Source organism: Grammomys surdaster, unplaced genomic scaffold, assembly GCF_004785775.1.
Source record: "Grammomys surdaster isolate TR1022 unplaced genomic scaffold, NIH_TR_1.0 375, whole genome shotgun sequence".
Lineage (NCBI taxonomy): Eukaryota > Metazoa > Chordata > Mammalia > Rodentia > Muridae > Grammomys > Grammomys surdaster.
In genome coordinates, this window is record NW_021604794.1 from 1,341,365 (window position 1) to 1,360,572 (window position 19,208).

General features: G+C 41.3%; 1 protein-coding gene across 7 annotated transcripts in view; it reads right to left on the reverse strand.

Annotated features, from left to right (window-relative positions):
- The window catches only part of Cdc14b (cell division cycle 14B), an 85,134-nt gene that overhangs the window by 20,984 nt on the left and 44,942 nt on the right, over window positions 1-19,208 (reverse strand). For all 7 annotated transcript variants that reach the window (XM_028781223.1, XM_028781226.1, XM_028781222.1 and 4 more), the window contains exons 5-9: window positions 12,852-12,928; window positions 8,006-8,072; window positions 7,227-7,289; window positions 3,845-3,932; window positions 3,127-3,357 (exon numbers count right to left, since the gene is read on the reverse strand). In XM_028781223.1, the coding sequence (XP_028637056.1) occupies window positions 3,127-3,357; window positions 3,845-3,932; window positions 7,227-7,289; window positions 8,006-8,072; window positions 12,852-12,928 (526 nt within the window). The remainder of the gene's footprint in view (window positions 1-3,126; window positions 3,358-3,844; window positions 3,933-7,226; window positions 7,290-8,005; window positions 8,073-12,851; window positions 12,929-19,208) is intronic.

Genomic DNA, 19,208 nt, shown 5'->3' on the forward strand with positions numbered 1-19,208 from the left:
TATTGTATTGTATTGTATTGTATTGTATTGTATTGTATTGTATTGTAATTAGACAGGGTCTCCTGAACTGGAGACTGGCCTCAAATTCACTGTGTGACTGAGGATAATCTTAAATTATATACTCCTGTGTCTGCATCCCCAATGCTATGATTACGGGTGTAAACCATGAGTTATCCATAGCTGCAAACCCAAATCATCATGCTTGCAAAGCAAGCCCTCTACCAATGGAGACCCAGCTCTGTATGATTCTTTTACTATGTTACAGAATTCAGCTGTTAAGTACTTTGTTCAGGATGCTTATGATGCTTATCGGACAGCTTCTTTCCTTGTGTTTGGTAGCAAAGCAATCGTAGTCCCAGAGAACAACTTACAGTGTCTTCATTCTCTTCAAATTTGAATAAGTCCCTGTGCATTGGTGTTACTGACAGGTGATGCATCAGGTCCAGCCTTTTCCTTAGCTGGGAAACTTTGCTACCTTCTCAGTGTTCTGGACTCTATGTCCACTGTCTATATCTCATGGTGATTCTGTGTATGGCCGCTTTTGTTTCTGGGAATTTTTCACTTCATTTGCATCATCCAAGTTTCTGTTCTGTGGCTGTTCACAGTCATCTCTTACTGGTTGTTTGTATGTGTATATACACGCAAGTGTCCAGATCTACCAGTTCACCTTATCCCCCTTGAGACAGGGTCTGTCTATGAACCTAGAGTTCACTGGTTTCAGTCAGGTAGGCAGGCCAGTAAGCTGAGTAAGTCTACCCATCCCCTGTGCAGAGGTTAGGGGCACATACAGCCAAACCTACCTTTACCACTTCTACAGACTCTCCAGTATTGTCCCCACTGCCACTTCTCATGCAATAATTTAAGCCTTTCTTTTTTATCTTCAATCATCAAACACAAAACTAAAGGTTTGTAATTTTTTTTTTTTTTTTGGTTAGACTTTGTGAGGAATCGACCCTAGATTTTGTTGATTTTTATAATGGTTTTCTATTTTTTATGTGTTATAGCATTTATATAAAAAAAACAGTGACAATATTTTACAAGCAGTTACTAGTCTTTAATCTATGTGCATGCTGATCTCTATCATAGACACTTGCTTCTTCATATGGCTCTGAGTACTGTCTAGAGTCCTAACAGATATCCTTAGCTGTCTTAGAGTACAGGTCAAGTTGTAACAATTCACCCAGCATTTGACCCTCTGAGAGTGGTTTAATTTCTTCTACTTTTGAGGGAAGTTTGAAGGCTTATAGGACTCTTGGTTACAAAGTTCTTCCTTATCAGTTTACTGCCTCTGGCCTCCACAGTTTCTAATGGCCTATCTGGTAACCGGCGTGTTTCCTCGATCTTCTTTCAACTTCTTTGGCTTTGGACAGTCACGTAAAGTGTCTTTACGTGAGTTTCTGAGTTTGCTCTGTTGGGAGTTTGCTGAGTTTTGAGAATATTTACAATCATGTCTTTCATAAAAGTGGGAAATATTTCCAGGCTGAGTGCCTCCTTTCGCTCTCTCCTCTGCTGGACCTCCCACTGTGCACATCTCCTCTGCCAGCTCCATTCCAAATCTGCTACAACAGCTCTACTCTTTACAGTCCTGGCTTCTTCCTTCTGCCTATTCAAGTCTGCTTTGGAACCCTGCCAGTAAGTTTTTCAATTCAATTCCAGAATTGCCTTTTGGGTTTACTTCATGGCTTTTGTCTTCTACTGATACTTGGATTTTGCTCATATATTTTTTCTCCTCCTTTCTCACATTTTCTTTTCACTGTGCATACAGTTGAGGTCGCTGTATTAAATCATCTGTCTGGAAAACGCACTATTTGATCCTCGTCAAGAATAGTTTTTGTGGGCTTTTCATACTTTCCTGGCTCCCCCCCTTCACCCCTTCACTTTACTTTTTGGTGAGCCTTGTCATCTTCCACTGCAAAGTGAACATTTGAATGTTGTGATTATAGCTACATTCCTAACTACAAATACAGTTTTAGCTCCGGAAATTAATTTGGTGGGTTTTTTTTTTTTAAAGAAAGAAAGAAAGAAAGAAAGACAGAAAGAGAGAGAGAGAGAGAGAGGAAGGAAGGAAGGAAGAAAGAAAGAAAGAAAGAAAGAAAGAAAGAAAGAAAGAAAGAAAGAAAGAAACTGCTATTTAATATCCCTTGTTTTCTTAATTAACTTAATTTTCTTTTTTTTGTTTTTTGTTTTTTGTTTTTTTTCGAGACAGGGTTTCTCTTATAGCCCAGGCTGTCCTGGAACTCACCCTGTAGAACTCAGAAATCTTCCTGCCTCTGCCTCCTAAGTGCTGGGATTAAAGGCATGCGCCACCACTGCCCAGCTTAACTTAATTTCTTAATTACAGTTAAATAAACTCTATTATAGTCACACAGTGCATCATCAAAGTCACTCCTGGAACATTTAGATCCAGAAACTATTACAGCTGCTGAAACACATCTAGTCTACACCAAGCTGCTGCAAGACCTTGCTCTACTGCTGACAACCTGAGGACTCACCTTACAGACACATGACAGACATCTGAAGAAACACACACATTTCAGTGTAATAAGCTGTTGTAGGCTTACTTGGGAAGATAATTTACTATACTCTATATACAAATTAAGGATTTTTTTTTTAAATATTTATTTTATTTATGAGTACACTGTAGCTGTCTTCAGACACACCAGAAGAGGGCATTCAATCTCATTATGGATGGTTGTGAGCCACCATGTGGTTGCTGGGATTTGAACTCAGGACCTCTGGAAGAGCAGTCAGTGCTCTTAACCATTGAGCCATCTCTCCAGCCCCAAATTAAGGATTTTAAAATCACTCTTTCTGGGCAGCAAGATGGATCAACTGCTGCCAAATCTGATACTATGAGCTCTATCCTTGGGAAGTACATGGTAGGAGAGAACTGAGAAGTGATTCCCACATGTTGTCTTTGGTCGGTCTGTCTGTCTGTCTGTCTCTCCCTCCCTCCCTTCCTCCCTCTCTCTCTCACACACACACAAACGATGTCACAGAAAAACTTAAATTATTCTTTCAAAAATATAGTTCTCTTGCTATGCAACATAAAAGGATATAACCCATATCTACACATGTGCTTGTACATGCACACTGCCGTTTAACCCAACCTGGCTGCTTATTTACCTTTGCAATGCACTGCAATGGCACCCTCGACACTTTCACAAATATCCAGAAATTCTTGGACAATTGTCTCAGCAGGGGTGCTGCCATCCGGAAAGAAAAGATCATGGTGATCGAATCCAGCATCTGTAAAGCGCTTAGCATCATACATCCTCTTATTCAGACGAATAATGGTAGTTACATTGTGACTCTTAAAATATGGAATATAAGTCTCCGGAGAATGTTGGTGGTAACCTACATAAAGAAATGCACCAGAGCTTGTAAGACGCAGGAAGAACACAAAGGGAAATGGCTTCACCTGAAAGTGGGTGGAAACAATGTCTGGATTGGGGACTGAATACCAATTTGATTATAACTGTAAAAGCCAAAAGTTTAAAAAGTTAACATCCAGGCAGAACAGTGTGCTCAAATAACCAAGAATGGTTAAATCACAAAGACTGAATCAAGCTTAGCTTAATTCTTTGGTCTCTTTCTAACCAGGGCTGGGTCATTCCCTCCACAGGCAACTCAGGGGCTTCCCTCCCAGGAGGTGAGCAGAGCAAGGCTGAGCCCATGAGAGACACCCAAACCTTACAGCACACCAGAAGTCAGGACTCAACGTGTCCTGCTTTACTCTACTCACAAAGAGCTGGGACAACAGGCAAGCGCTGCAGTGCCCAGCTCACTAGTTTATTGCAAAAGGAAAAGGAGGAAGCTGCACAGGTTCCAGAGTTTTGCATACCACTTTCCAGCCTGGATCTCGAATGTGGCCCACAGAAGGCTAGAAACCGCTCTGGTATTATCCAGTTGAAATCTCCATTTTCTGCTTTCTGCAAAGGAGAGACCAGCACAATTAACCTTTGAACCACATCTCCTTCCAAGTTCCTTCTCAACACCCAGTTCAGAGCCATTGTCTTTAACATGACTATTCCCAAGGAACGGCTGCTTGCCTGATAATCAATCACTTTAAACCTGTTTCTTTGCTTAGGTCATTAGCCTGGAAAGCATACTCTGTACTCATATTTCAACTGGTTATTTTATCTGAATAAATTCCTATTACAGCAAATGAATCCTGATTATGAGACCAAACTTTTCTAAGTGTGTGTGAGGAGATTAGAAGTGCATCCCCTCCAATGTAAGTAACTTTCAATGTAAACAAATTTGACTCCCTGAATAAGTAGTAAAGTGTCACTACTACCACAGAGAGGAAACAACACACACATATGTTGGACAGAAGACAGCCATGGATGTCACTCTTCAGGTGCTAGCCATCCTCCCTTTTCCTTTTCTAGGGCAGAATCTAACCATATAACCTTGGCAGGTTGGAACTTGCTATGCAGACTAAGATGCCCTTGGACTCAACAGAGCCCTGTCTGCCACTGCATCCCGAGTGCTGGGATAACAAGCATGCCCTACTATGCCCAGCATAACACAGACTTTAAGAAGTAAAAACCAATCAACTGTGAAGGAATCAGTGCCAAAAGAGAAAAACTACTTTAACAACTGCAGTAATAGAAACACTGCACTTCATGCACAAACTGGCATTTTCAGTTTTTTATATACTCTGTGTGTGTGTGTGTGTGTATATATATATATATATATATATAAATGTGTGCAGGCCCAAAAGTTGACATCTGATGTTCAACCACTTTCTACTTCATTTTTTTGGAACATGAACTCTTACTAAAGCCAGAGCTTGCAGACTTTAACTCAGCCTGGTCTAGCTCACCCCAGGGATCATCTGTCTTTTCCTTTTGAGTGCTGGGATTATAGGCCTCAGCTATGTATGTCTGCTGGCTGGCATATGTGGCTTGTAGGGAATCCAAACTCTGGTCCTCGCCGGGCAGTGGTGGCACACATCTTTAATCCCAGCACTTGGGAGGGAGAGGCAGGCAGATTTCTGAGTTCGAGACCAGCCTGGTCTACAGAGTGAGCTCCAGGACAGCCAGGGCTACACAGAGAAACCCTGTCTCGAAAAAACAAAAACAAAACAAAATGAACAAACAAACAAACAAAAAAAACCAAACTCTGGTCCTCATGCTTCTACAGCAAGTACTTTAAGTGCCGAACTCTCTACCTAGCCCTGAGAAAGTTTATTTTATTTTATTTTATTTTATTTTATTTTATTTTATTTTATTTTATCTTATTTTAATGTGTTTAGTTTTATAGGGACAAGAAAAAAATAGAATCTTAGCAATTTAGTTACATGGTTGCTGAAGGAGGTAGTTAAATACTGCACTTTAGAAACTGTGGATTCAAGACACAGCTGGCCAGGAGTGAACCCCAGGATATGCTTTATCTTTGCAGTGAAAAATAGCTCAGACTTCAACTATAGGTCTTTAGAAATAACAGCCAAAACTAGTTATCTGTGGATGTGGAATATGAACACATGGAGTGCTGTCTGCAGAGCCTCTTCTTGCTCTAAGCATCTACAGCAGGACACAAAGAATCTATAGGCTTTCCTGCCTACAAGGGCCCTTAATACAGCATCTTATCCATATACTTGGAGGAAGGGACTCTAGAATCAAGGACTTTTGTTTTTCTTAATATTTATGTTAAAAAATACAGAAGATACCTATGAATGTGCCTGCCTGAACATGTTCTCCAGCTCATCTTTTTCACTTTTTCAAGAGCTCCTGGCAGGAACAGAGAATTTAGTCTACCAATAACATTCCACATTCTAACACACACACACACACACACACACACACACACACACACAGAGTGAGTACATAGGCCAGAGTGTGTGTGTGCACTAACACATGTTGTGCATACATAGGCCAGAGGTTGACTTCCTCTCCACCTTGTTCATTGGAACAAGTTTTCTCACTGAACCTGATTCAGTTACAATAGCTGACCAGTGAGCCCCAGGGATACTGCTCTTTCCACCTCCTATTACAGAACTTTACTGCCACCTTGGGCTCTTTTCACAGGTGTGGGGATCTAAATTCAGGTTCTCTTTCTTGAGCAGAGAGCAATTTGTCTGCTAAACCACCTCCCCATCTCTGCTCCTGGATTTTTAATTTGCAGAATCCAGTAAAATGTCCACTCTTTTATTTAAAACAGTTAGGTTTTTTTGTCTTAAGACAGGGTGTCACTGTGTAGCCTTGACTGGCCTGAAACTCACTATGTAAACCAGGCTGGCTTTGAACTTGAAGAGATCTATCTCTTCTGAGTCCTTCGATTAAAGAGGTTTGCCACCATGCCTGGCTATTTCTGCTTAGCTTTAATAACTTGAAACAGTACAATTGGGCCATAACAACCAAGCATACCTTAGCAGTCACTAGACACAGCAAGTCATCACCTTACTGTGTCCACCCCATCACCACAGGAAGGTTACCAACACTAAAAACAGAACTTAAACAAAAGCATTACAAAGATGTACCTGTTCACCCTGGAACCATTGATCATTCTCAGAATGGAGAATCAAAAGTTAAAGATTCTCACCCTACAACCTCATTTTATTTTGTTTTTCCTCATGTGCATGTGTGTCCATGCATGGATGTGTGTTGGGTGCACATGACTGTGTGTGGTATAAGCATATGGAAGCCCAAGGCTAACATGAGTTGTTTTCTGTGATTGCTTTCTACCTCATATACTAAGGCAGGATCATTCAGCTGAGCACAGATATGACAGATAGATAGGCAGGACATCATGCCCACCTAATATTTTTGTGGGCTTGGGTTATTCAAACTCCGTTCACCTCTGAAGCACCTTGCCATATTGCTTAATATTTAAAAAAAAACAAAAACAAAAAAACAAAACAAAACAAAGATTTCTCTTTATTCCTTTAGGTATGGTAACAGATTGAAAAGTATGTGGGCAAATAGTAGAATTCTGATGAGAGCCCAACAAAATATTATCTGAAACAGTGAGGTGGCTTAACAGGTCAAGCACTCACTACACAAGTCTAAGGACCTGAGTTTGAGCCCAGAACCCATGTAGATGGGAAGAGAGAGAACCGACTCTGCAAAGATGTCTTCTGACCTCACACAAACTCACCAATATGCATTTCTCCCCCCCCACACACACACACAGTGATGAAATACAGATATGTTGGTCAATGACACCTCAGTAGGTAAAGTGCAGAGTAGGGAGACTGAAATCAGTAACCTAGAACTTACTTCATAGTGTTCATATTCGTCAAGGTTAAATGAGTTGAAATTAAAGAAGCCATACTGCATTGCCTAAAATCCAAAAGAAAATGTTTATGAACAAAAGCATAAGAAAAATGTTAATTTTCTATTAAGATCCAGGATGTATCCTAGAAACATGCTGAACATTTTCAAATGCTGAGCCCCTGTGCCACACCCACATTCCTACAACTTTCTGACAAAGCAACTGTGCCACACTTATTGTTATATAAAACTTTGTAACAAATTTATTGTCAAAATTCTCCTATTGAATTCAAAGTCCAATGCCTGGAGACAAAACTAAGTCTCACAGTTACTGTGTTGCTGGTGCAAGGGATGTGATCTAGGACTTTGCATATGCTAAGCCAATGCTGCCACTGCACACACTACAGTTGTTGTTTTGCACATACATATATAACTTGGAGGGGGAAAGGATTCAACTTTTTTCCCTTTAAATGAGGCACACTCAAAGCTAATGCTATATCTAGAACCAAATTACTTAACACTCCTGTGCGATTTTTTGTGATGCTGGTATTAAACCCTTGGCCTCTCGTATGCTAAGCAAGTGCTCATCCAACAACCCCAGCCTGCCTCCTGTCTGTAAGTTCCTTTTCCATCCCATTCAAGCGTAGAAACAATCAGAAATTCAGAATGAGCTGTTTATTGGTTTGGGGTCACTTTAATCTTAACTGGGAATGGAATACTTCTGACCTTCTGAAGGAACTCTAACAGCTCTGTGTAGAAGAATGTATCTTCTGCAAGACACTCACCTTCTTTACTGCGTGAAAACAGTCGAGGAGTGTAATGTAGAAACTGCAGCTTCCATAGGCAGCATCTCTGAAATTCCCAAAGTGTAACTGTTAATGTTCTACAGCACACTCACCCCAAGACAAAGCTGACTCGAATTCAAAACCAAATGTGCTCTACTTAGTGATCTGTTCAGCATAGAAACAAGCATTCTGCCCCTATAGTTATAGTAGAACTTTTAATAGTTTAACTGGGTAACTTTTAACTTTTTTCTAATTCTTAAGGGTTAGAATTCCAATAAAATCACAGGAGCGTCCAGTAAAATCATTCCACATCTGAGCAAGCTCATAACTACCCAACAGACATTTCCACTCAAATACTGTATTGGCCCTAGCAGCATCAACAGAAAAAGAGTGAATTCTCAAATTGCAGTAATGTATGACTTTGAAACTAACAGTTGCCGGGCAGTGGTGGCGCACACCTTTAGTCCCAGCACTTGGGAGAGGCAGAGGCAGGTGGATTTCTGAGTTCGAGGCCAGCAACAGAAGTGAGTTCCAGGACAGCCAGGTTTACACAGAGAAACCCTGTCTCAAATAACAAAAAAAAAAAAAAAAAAAAAAGTAACAATTAACTACTAGCATTAACTTCTTAATATGGCCAACAATTCTCCAACCTAGTTAACCTAGTAAAAAAAAGCATACCAATTCATCCAGGCAAAGAATTTGATGCGTGCATTCCTTCAAGAATAACAATGGCTCATGGCCTGCTTTACTCAAGCCCTGATTTACTTAAGCCCTGTTTTACACAATATGAACACACAAGCTTGCTTCTTGACCCCCAGCACACCCCAGTCTTCCTACCGGAGCCATCGGGAACTATCCTCAATTGCTCTTCAACCTTATTCACTGAGGCAAGATCTCTCAACAAACCAAGATTCCACCAATATGACTGGCCTTGCTAGCCAGCTTGCTCTAGGGATACACTGTGCCTGTCTACCAAGACAGAAAACGCTAGTTGGGCTGTTATACCCATGTTATACCCACATCATGTATGTGGGCCTGTTCAGAAAGTACTTTAACCACTGAGTCATCCGATGCATACTAGATGAGTCCAGACACAGTAAGCTCCACAGCAAACAAACCTAAGCAACATTGGAAAGGTAGCATAAGAGCAGTTTCTATGAGAGGTGATAGATAACAGACTGCACAGGGCAGGAGGGACCATGTTCTATACCCCAAAGTGTGGTAGTCATGCACACATACACATGTGTAAGACTTGGCTGTACAAGTCAGATTACTGTTTTGATCTGGAGCGCAGGCTCAATGGTACAGTGTGTGCCCTCGTACAATGACCTGAGTCAAATCCCTAAGCACCGCACACACACATATGAGATATCTGTTTGACTGTTAACATCAGTGTTTTCTTCCAAATTGTATTTATCAATTTTTAGAAAGGAGAGAAAGGGCTATGGATATTGTGCAATCTCTATGTGAGGGCAGACTTTTTTGTTTTCTTTTGGGCACATAACCCCTGCAGATAGGTACTACTATTTTTCTTCAGAGTAAGGCTCAAGTTTGTAAAGGGTACAACAACAGCAAAGAGTCAATTCTCTAACTGATAACCAAAGTAAGCCATGGACAAACACATGATGGGCAAGGTGGTGCACACCCATGTGCATCTGGGAGATGAAAACAAGAGGGTCAGGGGGCAATGCAAACTCTCTCACAAAAAGTACAACAAAACTAAGAAGCAGAGCATTACTACAGACAACAGTAATACAAGTGTGCTCGTTCAGACTACTTCCCTCACTAAGATAGAAAATAAATGAGACAATTTAGTGAGAAATCATAGGATACCAAGTGCAGTGGTACATATCTTTAATCCCAGCATTAGCAAGGCAGAGAATGGTGGAGCTTTGTGAGTTTGAGGCAGTTTGGTCTACATGGCAAGTTCCAGGATAGCCAGAGCTGTAGAGAGACCCTGTCTCAAAAGGGAGGGGGGGGATGGAAGTTAGGAAGGAAAGAAGGAGGGAGGGGGAAAGGAAGAAAAGAAAGAAGGGAGGGAGGAAGGAAGGAAGGAAGGAAGGAAGGAAGGAAGGAAGGAAGGAGGAAAGAGGGAAGGAGGGAAGGAGAGAAAGAAAAGAAATAGGCTGGTCATGGTGTCACTACTGAGTCTAGCATGGCTTTGGTAGGGACAGAATAACATGGTTCCTGCCCCTGAGACAGGGTCAGCAAGCATGGGCCTCCATGAGTGCTATGAGCTTAAGCTTGTTTGTATAATAATGTGCATATTTTCACATTTCTCTGAGAAATGTCTGTTCTGTTAATATTAATGACTCCATGATTATAAGAGACAGTATAGGCGAAGATGTGGCTAATGTCTCACAAAATGGTAAACGCTGGGACCTTCAGGACAGCCCTTCAGGCAGTGGAAAAGAACTCTAAAAACATGAGTCCAAAAATATATAATTTCTCAACTATGCAAAAATATAAGGATGCAATATGAATTGTATAAGGGGCTTCACAGATCTAAAGGAACAGTGGCAGCTGTACTATGTATGATCCAGCTTGTCAGAAAGATGCTAAAGAAGGAAATAGTTTTTTTTTTTTTTTATGTTTATGCTTACAAATGCAGGCAGACTCCTGAGTTCAGGGTCAGCCTGGGACAGAGCTAATTTAGGTCCAGGCGTGGTCGGAATGGTGATTGCAAGCCTGGGTCCCACCCAGGTATCTAATTATCTGTGCTTATGTTTGCTGTCTCTTCCTAAGAGACAAGGGGCTAAAGTCATAGAATGCTGGCTTGTGGGATGGTTAAGAGGAACCCTGGAATAACTGAATTGATGTGTAAATAAGAGTGGGCTTTTAGGATCTGCATGAGATGAGCTAGCAGAGAGTGTGGGCTTTTAGGGTCTGCAGGAGCTGAATTTTCTGGAGATCTCTGGAGAGAGGATCACAGCCCTTCAAGAATATCTTCTAATGGGATTTCTGATTTTAGTTGGAAAAACCTACGGAGAACAAGCACAGCTCTTTTAGAATTGTTCATAGTCTTCTAGCAGCTATCCAGAAGAGGCTCTCTGAAGAGTGAACACAGCTCTTTTAGAACTTTTTCTAGCTTTTGATTTTTATGGGAAAACCCAAGAATTACTTTTAGAATTTTGAGCCCATCCAAGAATTTTTTTATAGTGGTTTTTCTGACTTTGGTCATAAAACTCATGAGATATCCAGAGAGCTTTTAGAATTTTTACTCGCAGAGAGAGTTGTCTTGAGCAGAAAGCTAGCTGTCTCTGTCTCAACCATGGAATTTCTAGAATAGAAAAAAAGAAAAAGAAAAAAGAAAAGAAAAACGCTGTCCAGAGCGGAGGAGAACACACACACACACACAGGGAAGGGGGTGCATTGGGGAGGTGTGTCTGAAAAGCTATCTCAGCAGAACAAAGGCTGTCAGCTTGGGCCACGATTTGACTTCAAGTCATTTTTGCTGCTTCTGGACTTCCCTTCTCTCAGAATCCCCTCTCCAAACTGAGGCTCGTCCTTGGCAGTGAGTGGCACACACCTTTAATTCCAGCCTTCAGGAGGCAGAGATGAGGCAGATCTGAGTCTGAGGACAGCCTAGTCTACACAGAGAGTTCCAGGACAGCAAGGCCTACCTAATAAGAGCCTGCAGATAGATAGATAAGATAGATAGATAGATAGATAGATAGATAGATAGATAGATAGATAGACAGACAGACAGACAGACAGACAGACAGCTGGGCAGTGGTGGTGCATGCCTTTAATCCCAGCACTTAGGAGGCAGAGGTAGATGGATTTCTGAGTTCAAGGCCCGCCTGGTCTACAGAGTGAGTTCCAGGACAGCCAGGGCTACACAGAGAAACCCTGTCTCGAAAATCAATCAATCAATCAATAAACAAATAAATGATAAAATGTGAGAAAGGCAAATTAGGACTCTCTAGGGAAGTTGTTAACGGGAACTGGGCTTGAGACTATTTGTGCTACACTTGTAGAGTGAAAAATTATAGATACTGGGTATATAGAATTCTTTTTAGACATATAAAATATTCTTTAGGCTTTCTTTATAAAGACATAAAGAAACAATAGAAGCCCTCCGTTTCAAGGAGTGGAGAAGGATCCACAGAACTATCTGATGAGACTGTCTTCAGTTAGGAAGATACTCCAGAGTTCATCTATAGGACACCAGATTAATCAGCTCATAGCTTCTTAAACATTTTTTTCCTTTAAAATTCTTTCAAGATCGTCACACTAGTTAGGAGGTAAGGCTGCTATCCACTCACAGGTTAGGAGTATTGAGGCCTGACACCTCCACACAAAGCTGCCTGACAGGCTTTGTTGCAGGTGTGTCTACATCCCCAGCCACACCTACTACCTCTGCAGGCTATGCTCTTGGGAAAAGGGGTCAGGCATTTTCCAATAACGTTCCTCCTGCTGAGTACGGAAACTCCCTGGTCAGTTGCACAGGAACCTGGGGTAGCAATGGGCAAAATACCACAAGGATTCTCCCCTGGCTACATCACAGCTTGGTTCTCAGGAAAGTCCTACTCCACCCCTACCATTTCAAAGAAATAGAAGATAAAGAAGTCAAGAGACATTTGGCATTCTGATAACTGAAGTGGTGTGTGTGTGTGTGTGTGTGTGTGTGTGTGTGTGTGTTGTGTATAGGGTCACCAGTAACTACAACATTCCAACAGTGTCACTGTTAAGACTCCTGGATCTATGGTGTGTCACATCATTAACATGACTTCCTGCCAGTGCTTCATTTCCTGTTTTGTTTTTCTTCTTTTAAGAATTACCACCAAAAGGTTCCTGGTAAGAGTCTGATCAAATACATCTACCACATAACCTGCACATTTACCTGAAAGGAATATAGGCTGTATCTCCGAAGATTAATGTTCTATACGCGTCTTCTGGTGTCCTTCCCAAATATATAACCTACATTTGGAAAGAAAAGAAAAGGGCATTTTACATCTCAGTTCTGTCACCAAGAAGCCATTTCTGCAAAAGCTGCAGCCAATCAGCAGAGCCAAGTTCTTACCAGGTCCTACCAGTAAGTTAACTGCTTGTCTCAACCTGCCAGAGATTCCTCCTCACCACAACACTACTTCAAACAACCTATGCTAAGAAGTGCAGCATTTTAAAAGCACATTTTCCAGATCCAGATGTCTGAGTGACATGCTTCAAGTTCTCCTTCCTGAGCATTCTCAGAAGTAGACATGGAGAGGTGGAGCTGCTGACTGGAGTGGGGTGAAGTGGAACCCCAAAAGCAGAGTTGACGAATTTATTATTATTACTACTATTATTTTAGTATTTGTGAATATGGCCAAGAGGACACATGTGGAAGTCATGGGACAACTTTGTGAAGTTAGTTCTCTTCTTTCTACCATGTTGGTTCCAAGTACCAAACTCTAAGTCCCCAGACCTATGAAGCAAGTAGCTTTACCTGCTGAGCAATCTCACTGGTCCCAAGCTATTTTTAAGTTATTTATTTTTACGCTATAAGTGTTTTGCCACCATGCATATCTGTGTACTGTGTGCATGCAGTGCTGAGGAGGCCAGAAGAAGATGTCAGAGTTAGAGGCAGTTGTGAGCCTCTGTTCGGGTGCTAGAAGTTGAACCCAGATCTGCAAAAGCAGCCAGTCTCTTAACTACTGAGCTATCACTCCAGTTTTCCCACCTCCGTGCGTGCGTGCGTGCGTGCGTGCGTGCGTGCGTGCGTGCATGTGTAGACAGAAGCTTACCACTGAACGGTGTTCCCAACTCCCACACAGGATCCAGGGACCTGCATGCATTCGGTTAGAAACATAAAAAGAGCCGGGCAGTGGTGGCGCACGCCTTTAATCCCAGCACTTGGGAGGCAGAGGCAGGTGGATTTCTGAGTTCGAGGCCAGCCTGGTCTACAGAGTGAGTTCCAGGACAGTCAGGACTACACAGAGAAACCCTGTCTTGGAAAAAAAAACAAAAAACAAAAAACAAAGAAACATAAAAAGATCAAAACTAAATTAAATTCCAAAGCTGATCTATGGAAAATATATTTTAAATTACAATAGAAAAATTCAAATCTAGATTAAAACTGTAGTTCAGAAGCACAGCACAGGTTCAGCAATGCACACGGCACTGAGTTTGGTTCCTAGAACCAAGAGATGGCATAAAATGGAAAAAGCATTACCAAGTTAATTACAAGCTTCTTTTTTGTTTTGTTTTTGTTTGTTTGGTTGGTTTTTGTTGTTGTTATTTCGTTTGGTTTGGTTTTTCCAGACAGAGTTTTTCTGTGTAGCCCCTGGCTGCCCTGGAATTTACTCTGTAGACCAGGCTGGCATCGAACTCAGAGATTCCCCCTACCTCTGCCTCCCCAGTGCTAGAACTAAAGGCGTGGCCACCTCCATTACCCAGATACAAGCTTCTTTTCTCCAGGGCTTAATACTGTATGTGGAAGCTGTTTTCATTGTTGGAGGCACTCTGAAGTGAAGACTTTGTCTTCAATCTCTTAACTTCTGGTCCAAACGAAAACGGATGGACTCTTAAGGTTTTGCCTATTAGGTTGATCTCAATGTACTTATTATTGAGGTCTGCACCCCTGGCATAGCTGTAGCCATTTTGTTCCATGCCTGCCAGCTATTTCATATTGCTGCTGTAATATGCAACAATTTCATATAACTTGACTCAGAGCAGGGTCATGCTGACCATATCCCTGTTGTGTTCTGTATATGGTTTGTTAATCTTAAATTTCCACAAAGCTTTGTGTAGGACCCATCAAATTAAAGGCCAATATGAACTTTTATGTCTAGAATGGCTCAAGTCAGAGCTGACCACTGGGCAGCACTTCCTGCACCTGCATATGGGCTCATTGTGTTTTTTTTCCTTTATAAGCCTGCCCTGAGAAATGTTGTCATAGCATAATAATTCTGAGCTATGTCCATAATCTAATCAGTATCAGGTTGTGTGGTCAATAAACTATTCCTATCTGACTGAGATCGGTGTTCATCTGGTTTGTGGAGAGAACATTTATGAAATTAAGGAAAACAAAATAGTTCATAAGTAGTTGATTTAAATGTAAGCCTATCACTGGATTAAAAAAACATTTACAGCCGGGTGGTGGTGGCGCACGCCTTTAATCCTAGCACTTGGGAGGCAGAGGCAGGCGGATCTCTGAGTTCGAGAGTTCGAGGCTAGCCTGGTCTACAGAGTGAGTTCCAGGACAGCCAGGGCTACACAGAGAAACCCTGTCTTGAAAAAAAAAAAAAAAAAAACATTTACTATGGAAAAAAAGTAACAGGCATGGTGGTGGCACACGTACTCAGGAGGCAGAGACAAGTGGATTTCTTAGTTCAAGGCCAGCCTGGACTATGGAGCTAGTTCCAGGGCAGCCAGGGATATACAGAGAAACTTTGTCTCAAAACAAAACAAGGATTAAAAGACCACAGCTGGGGAAGGAGTTCCCCTTGAGTAAAGGGATTACTATGCAAGCATAAGAACTCCAGGTCAGATCCCCAGATTCCAAGTAAAAGATGATCATGGTAGTACAGGTGTCTAACCCCAATGCTGGAGCACAGATGCCTGAAGTGCAGTGGCCAGAACAGCCTAGCCAGACTGGGGAGCCCCGGGATCAGTGAGAAATCCTGTCTCAAAATATGAGGTGGAAAATAACTGAGAAGACACACATGTCTACTTTTGGTCTCTATACATATATCTGTGCACACGCACAAAGAGTAAACAAATTAGTAGCCTAGTAACAACCTTTTAAACATAAAGCTAGATCTTAGAACTAATTATAAAGATTTGACAGTTTCCAGAGGACATTCCAATTATTTTCTAACAGTTATAAGTGGATTGCTTTCCCAAGGTCTGAGTGGTTTCTCACTAGAATTTTATTCCATTTACTCTCTCCACAAACTAGAGCTGTAATGGTTAACCTTCACTATCAACTTGATTGTGTGTGGGATCATCTAGACTCTTCTGTGAGTGTTTGAAGGCATTTCCAGAGAGTTTAACTAAAGATAAACGACTTTCCCTCCCATGGGCTGAGGTTTTAAATCAAATACAAAGGGCAAAGTGGGAGAAGACAAGACTCCCTGTTCTCTGCTTCCTTATCAGTTGAGAAGAATCTCAGTCACATCCTCCTACACGAACACACCATGACAGGCTCACCTCTCTTCAACCATGAGCCAAAATAAATCCTCCTATTATGTTATTCTTGACAGGTATTTAGTTGCAGCAAAGGGAAAAAAAAATGATACACTAATTAACAGAATGCTCAAACATTTACTTATCCTCAGTAGCAGTAGGAAAGGGTCCAGCAAAATGTCAATCAATCCCACAAAGAAATGTGTTCTCTGCCTGTTCTGGAACTCATCAGGCTGACCTTGAACTGAGTAATCCACCTGCTTCTGCCTCCAGAGTACTGGAATTAAAGGCTTGCACCACTGACAACTAGCTAAGAAATGTGTTCTTGAGTCTCACCTAATTATCAAATTGCCTACATTATCAAGTTTTCAAGTAAAACAAACCAATTCATGAATATCATCTGTACTCTCACTCTCATCTTACTCATGCAACACATACATCTTTTAAGCAGAACCTAACAATGGTTCTATTACTATTTATTTAGAAAAAAAAAAAAAGATACCACTACTTCATAAAAACTGTAACTGTAGGGCTACAGACTGCTCTTCCAGAGATCTGAGTTTAACTCCCAGCAAACACATGGTGGCTCGCAATTGTCTCTAATGGGATCTGACTCCTTCCTTCTGGTATATGTGAAGTCAGAGCACTGATGTACATAAAATAAATCAATAAATCCTTTTAAATAATGTGGAGAGCTTTTGAGGTTGCTCGACAGGAATCTGACATTGGCCAAGGACAAGGAAATGGGCTTTAAGCAGGAATCTGACATTGGGCCATGACAAGGAAGTTCAGGCAGGAGTCTAATTTTAGGCTAAAACAGAGAAGTTCAGTCAGTCTTAGGCTAGAACAAGGAAGTAGGCCTCAGGCATGAATATGACTGTGGGCTAGGACAGGGAAGCAGGCTCAGATATTTTTGTCATCCTGATGAGCCCTTAGAAACAGTGACCAAGAGAGTGATCACGGAATTTTGTTTATTGCCTTGTTTGTTCCTTGACTATTTATTTGCAGCTATTGTATCGCTGGTTCCTCAACCTAGAACTGACCTAAATACTTGCATGTAATTAAAATGGATTAAAAGAAAATTGGGAAAAAATAAACCTGCCTCAGCCTTCAGCCTCAGAACTGGGGTCATGCTGTAATATTGTTTTTTTTTTTTTCTTTTTAATCCTTACTCCTGCGCTGGAGAACCTGTTGACTGACTGAGTTGGCTTGGTCAAAATAACTAAATTTTTAAAAATCAAACCTGTCTAAAAATATTTTATATTTTACCTCATTCCTGTTATGCTGGTTACTGCTATTAGCTTGACAAGACCTAGAATTACCTAGGAAGAGATTCTTGCTGAGGGGCATGCCTTTGGGGGAAGGGGGACTATCCTAATTGTTAATTTACAGGAAGACCCAACCTATTATGGGTGACACCCATTCCTAGGCAGGGCTTCTCAAACACTGAGAGAGAGGAGGAAACTAGCTGAAAGCAAGCAGACAAGCAAGAATACATGCATTTGTTTTCTTTCTATCTTGATTGTGGATGTGATATAAGTTCCTACCTTGACTTTCCCTCAATAATGGATTGTAACTTGCAAATGTAGGTCAAGTAAGCCCCTTTCTCTCTTTGCTTGTTTCTCTCTTGCTTGTTGAGATCTTTTATCACAGCACAGAAACTAGAACATGAAACTAGAACATCCTTACAACCTCCAGGTGTCTCCTGCTCCTTGCTAAGAATAACCACTACTCTATGTGGACCTGGGGTGGCCTCCACCGACCTGTATTAAAGTCTGGTCTTCAGCTTGTTGCCATTGAGAAAGAGGTCAAAAGATTTAGGTCACTGGGGAGACTTGGGACTTTGCAGCTTCTTCTTTCAACCATTTTGAAGAGACAGGATGTGAGCAGGTTGCTCCACCACATGCTTCTTGCCCTAATGCACTGTCCCTTCACCACAGGACCCAAGGTCCCAGCAAACTGAGTACAGGCATAAATGCAAAAGCACAATCCATCACGAAGCTCTCCTTATTACAAGGTATAATCTCAGGTATGTTTCGGTAGTAGAAAGTTGACTAACATCCCATAACTCTAATAAAATCTTGTCTTTTCTCCATTCTAAAAAAAAACAAAAACAAAACAAAAAAACAAAAAACAAACAAACAAAAAAACCCACAACAACAAAAAACCCCACAACCCAAACCTTCTGAAACCAAAACTCTAAACTAAATTTAAAAACTCTGCCACAATGCCACTTCTTCCTGTGGATCACCTGCTAACTGGTACAGACAAAACAGCAAGTAGCAACTGAACAAGAGAAAAGTGACTTTGAAACACATTTCCTGTGAAGCGGACTTTGGGGGCAGTGTAGAGTTTGAATACTCAAGTGTTAAACTAGATTACTCCATGAAACTCCCTACCTACTTACCTCCAAAACAAACTAAAACCTGAGGGTGCCTCATATGCATGATGTCTTGACAAAAGAAAATAATAATAATAATTTTTATTTTCTCGAAATCAGGTTTTGGTTGTGTGAGAACCAGGCCCTGTCACTGTTTCAAATACTGGCCCTATTGGCTACAACAATAAAGGACAAGATAAGACCTGGGACTTTCAGCATTTATGTGTATGTCACTGCATTCTTGGAGTCTCTCCAACCCATAAATTGCAACTTCCCAGTGGCCTTCTAGAAGATATATAGTTTTGGCTGTGTGTGGAAGGCCACAGATTTATGGCTGAAAAATTACAATTCTGTGCTAGGCTTTGCCCCAATTTGCAACTGTATTAGTTCACTTTCTATCACTGTGACAAAATGCCTAGGATAATCATCTTACACGGGGGGGGGGGGGGGATATTTTGGTTTAATTTGGAGAGGTTTAGCCCAGGGTGGCCTGGGTCCTTTTATGTTGTCTTTGGGGTAAAAAGTCTTGGTGGATATAGGTAAAGAGCCCAAAGCAATGCAAAATTGATGATGCCATCCATCGAGTCATACCGGAGACTCACAAACGTGTTGATGAAACTAGGAAAAGGCAACATCTTTCTTTCAAATGGACAGTTATAACCTTTTCCTTCCTTCCTTCCTTCCTTCCTTCCTTCCTTCCTTCCTTCCTTC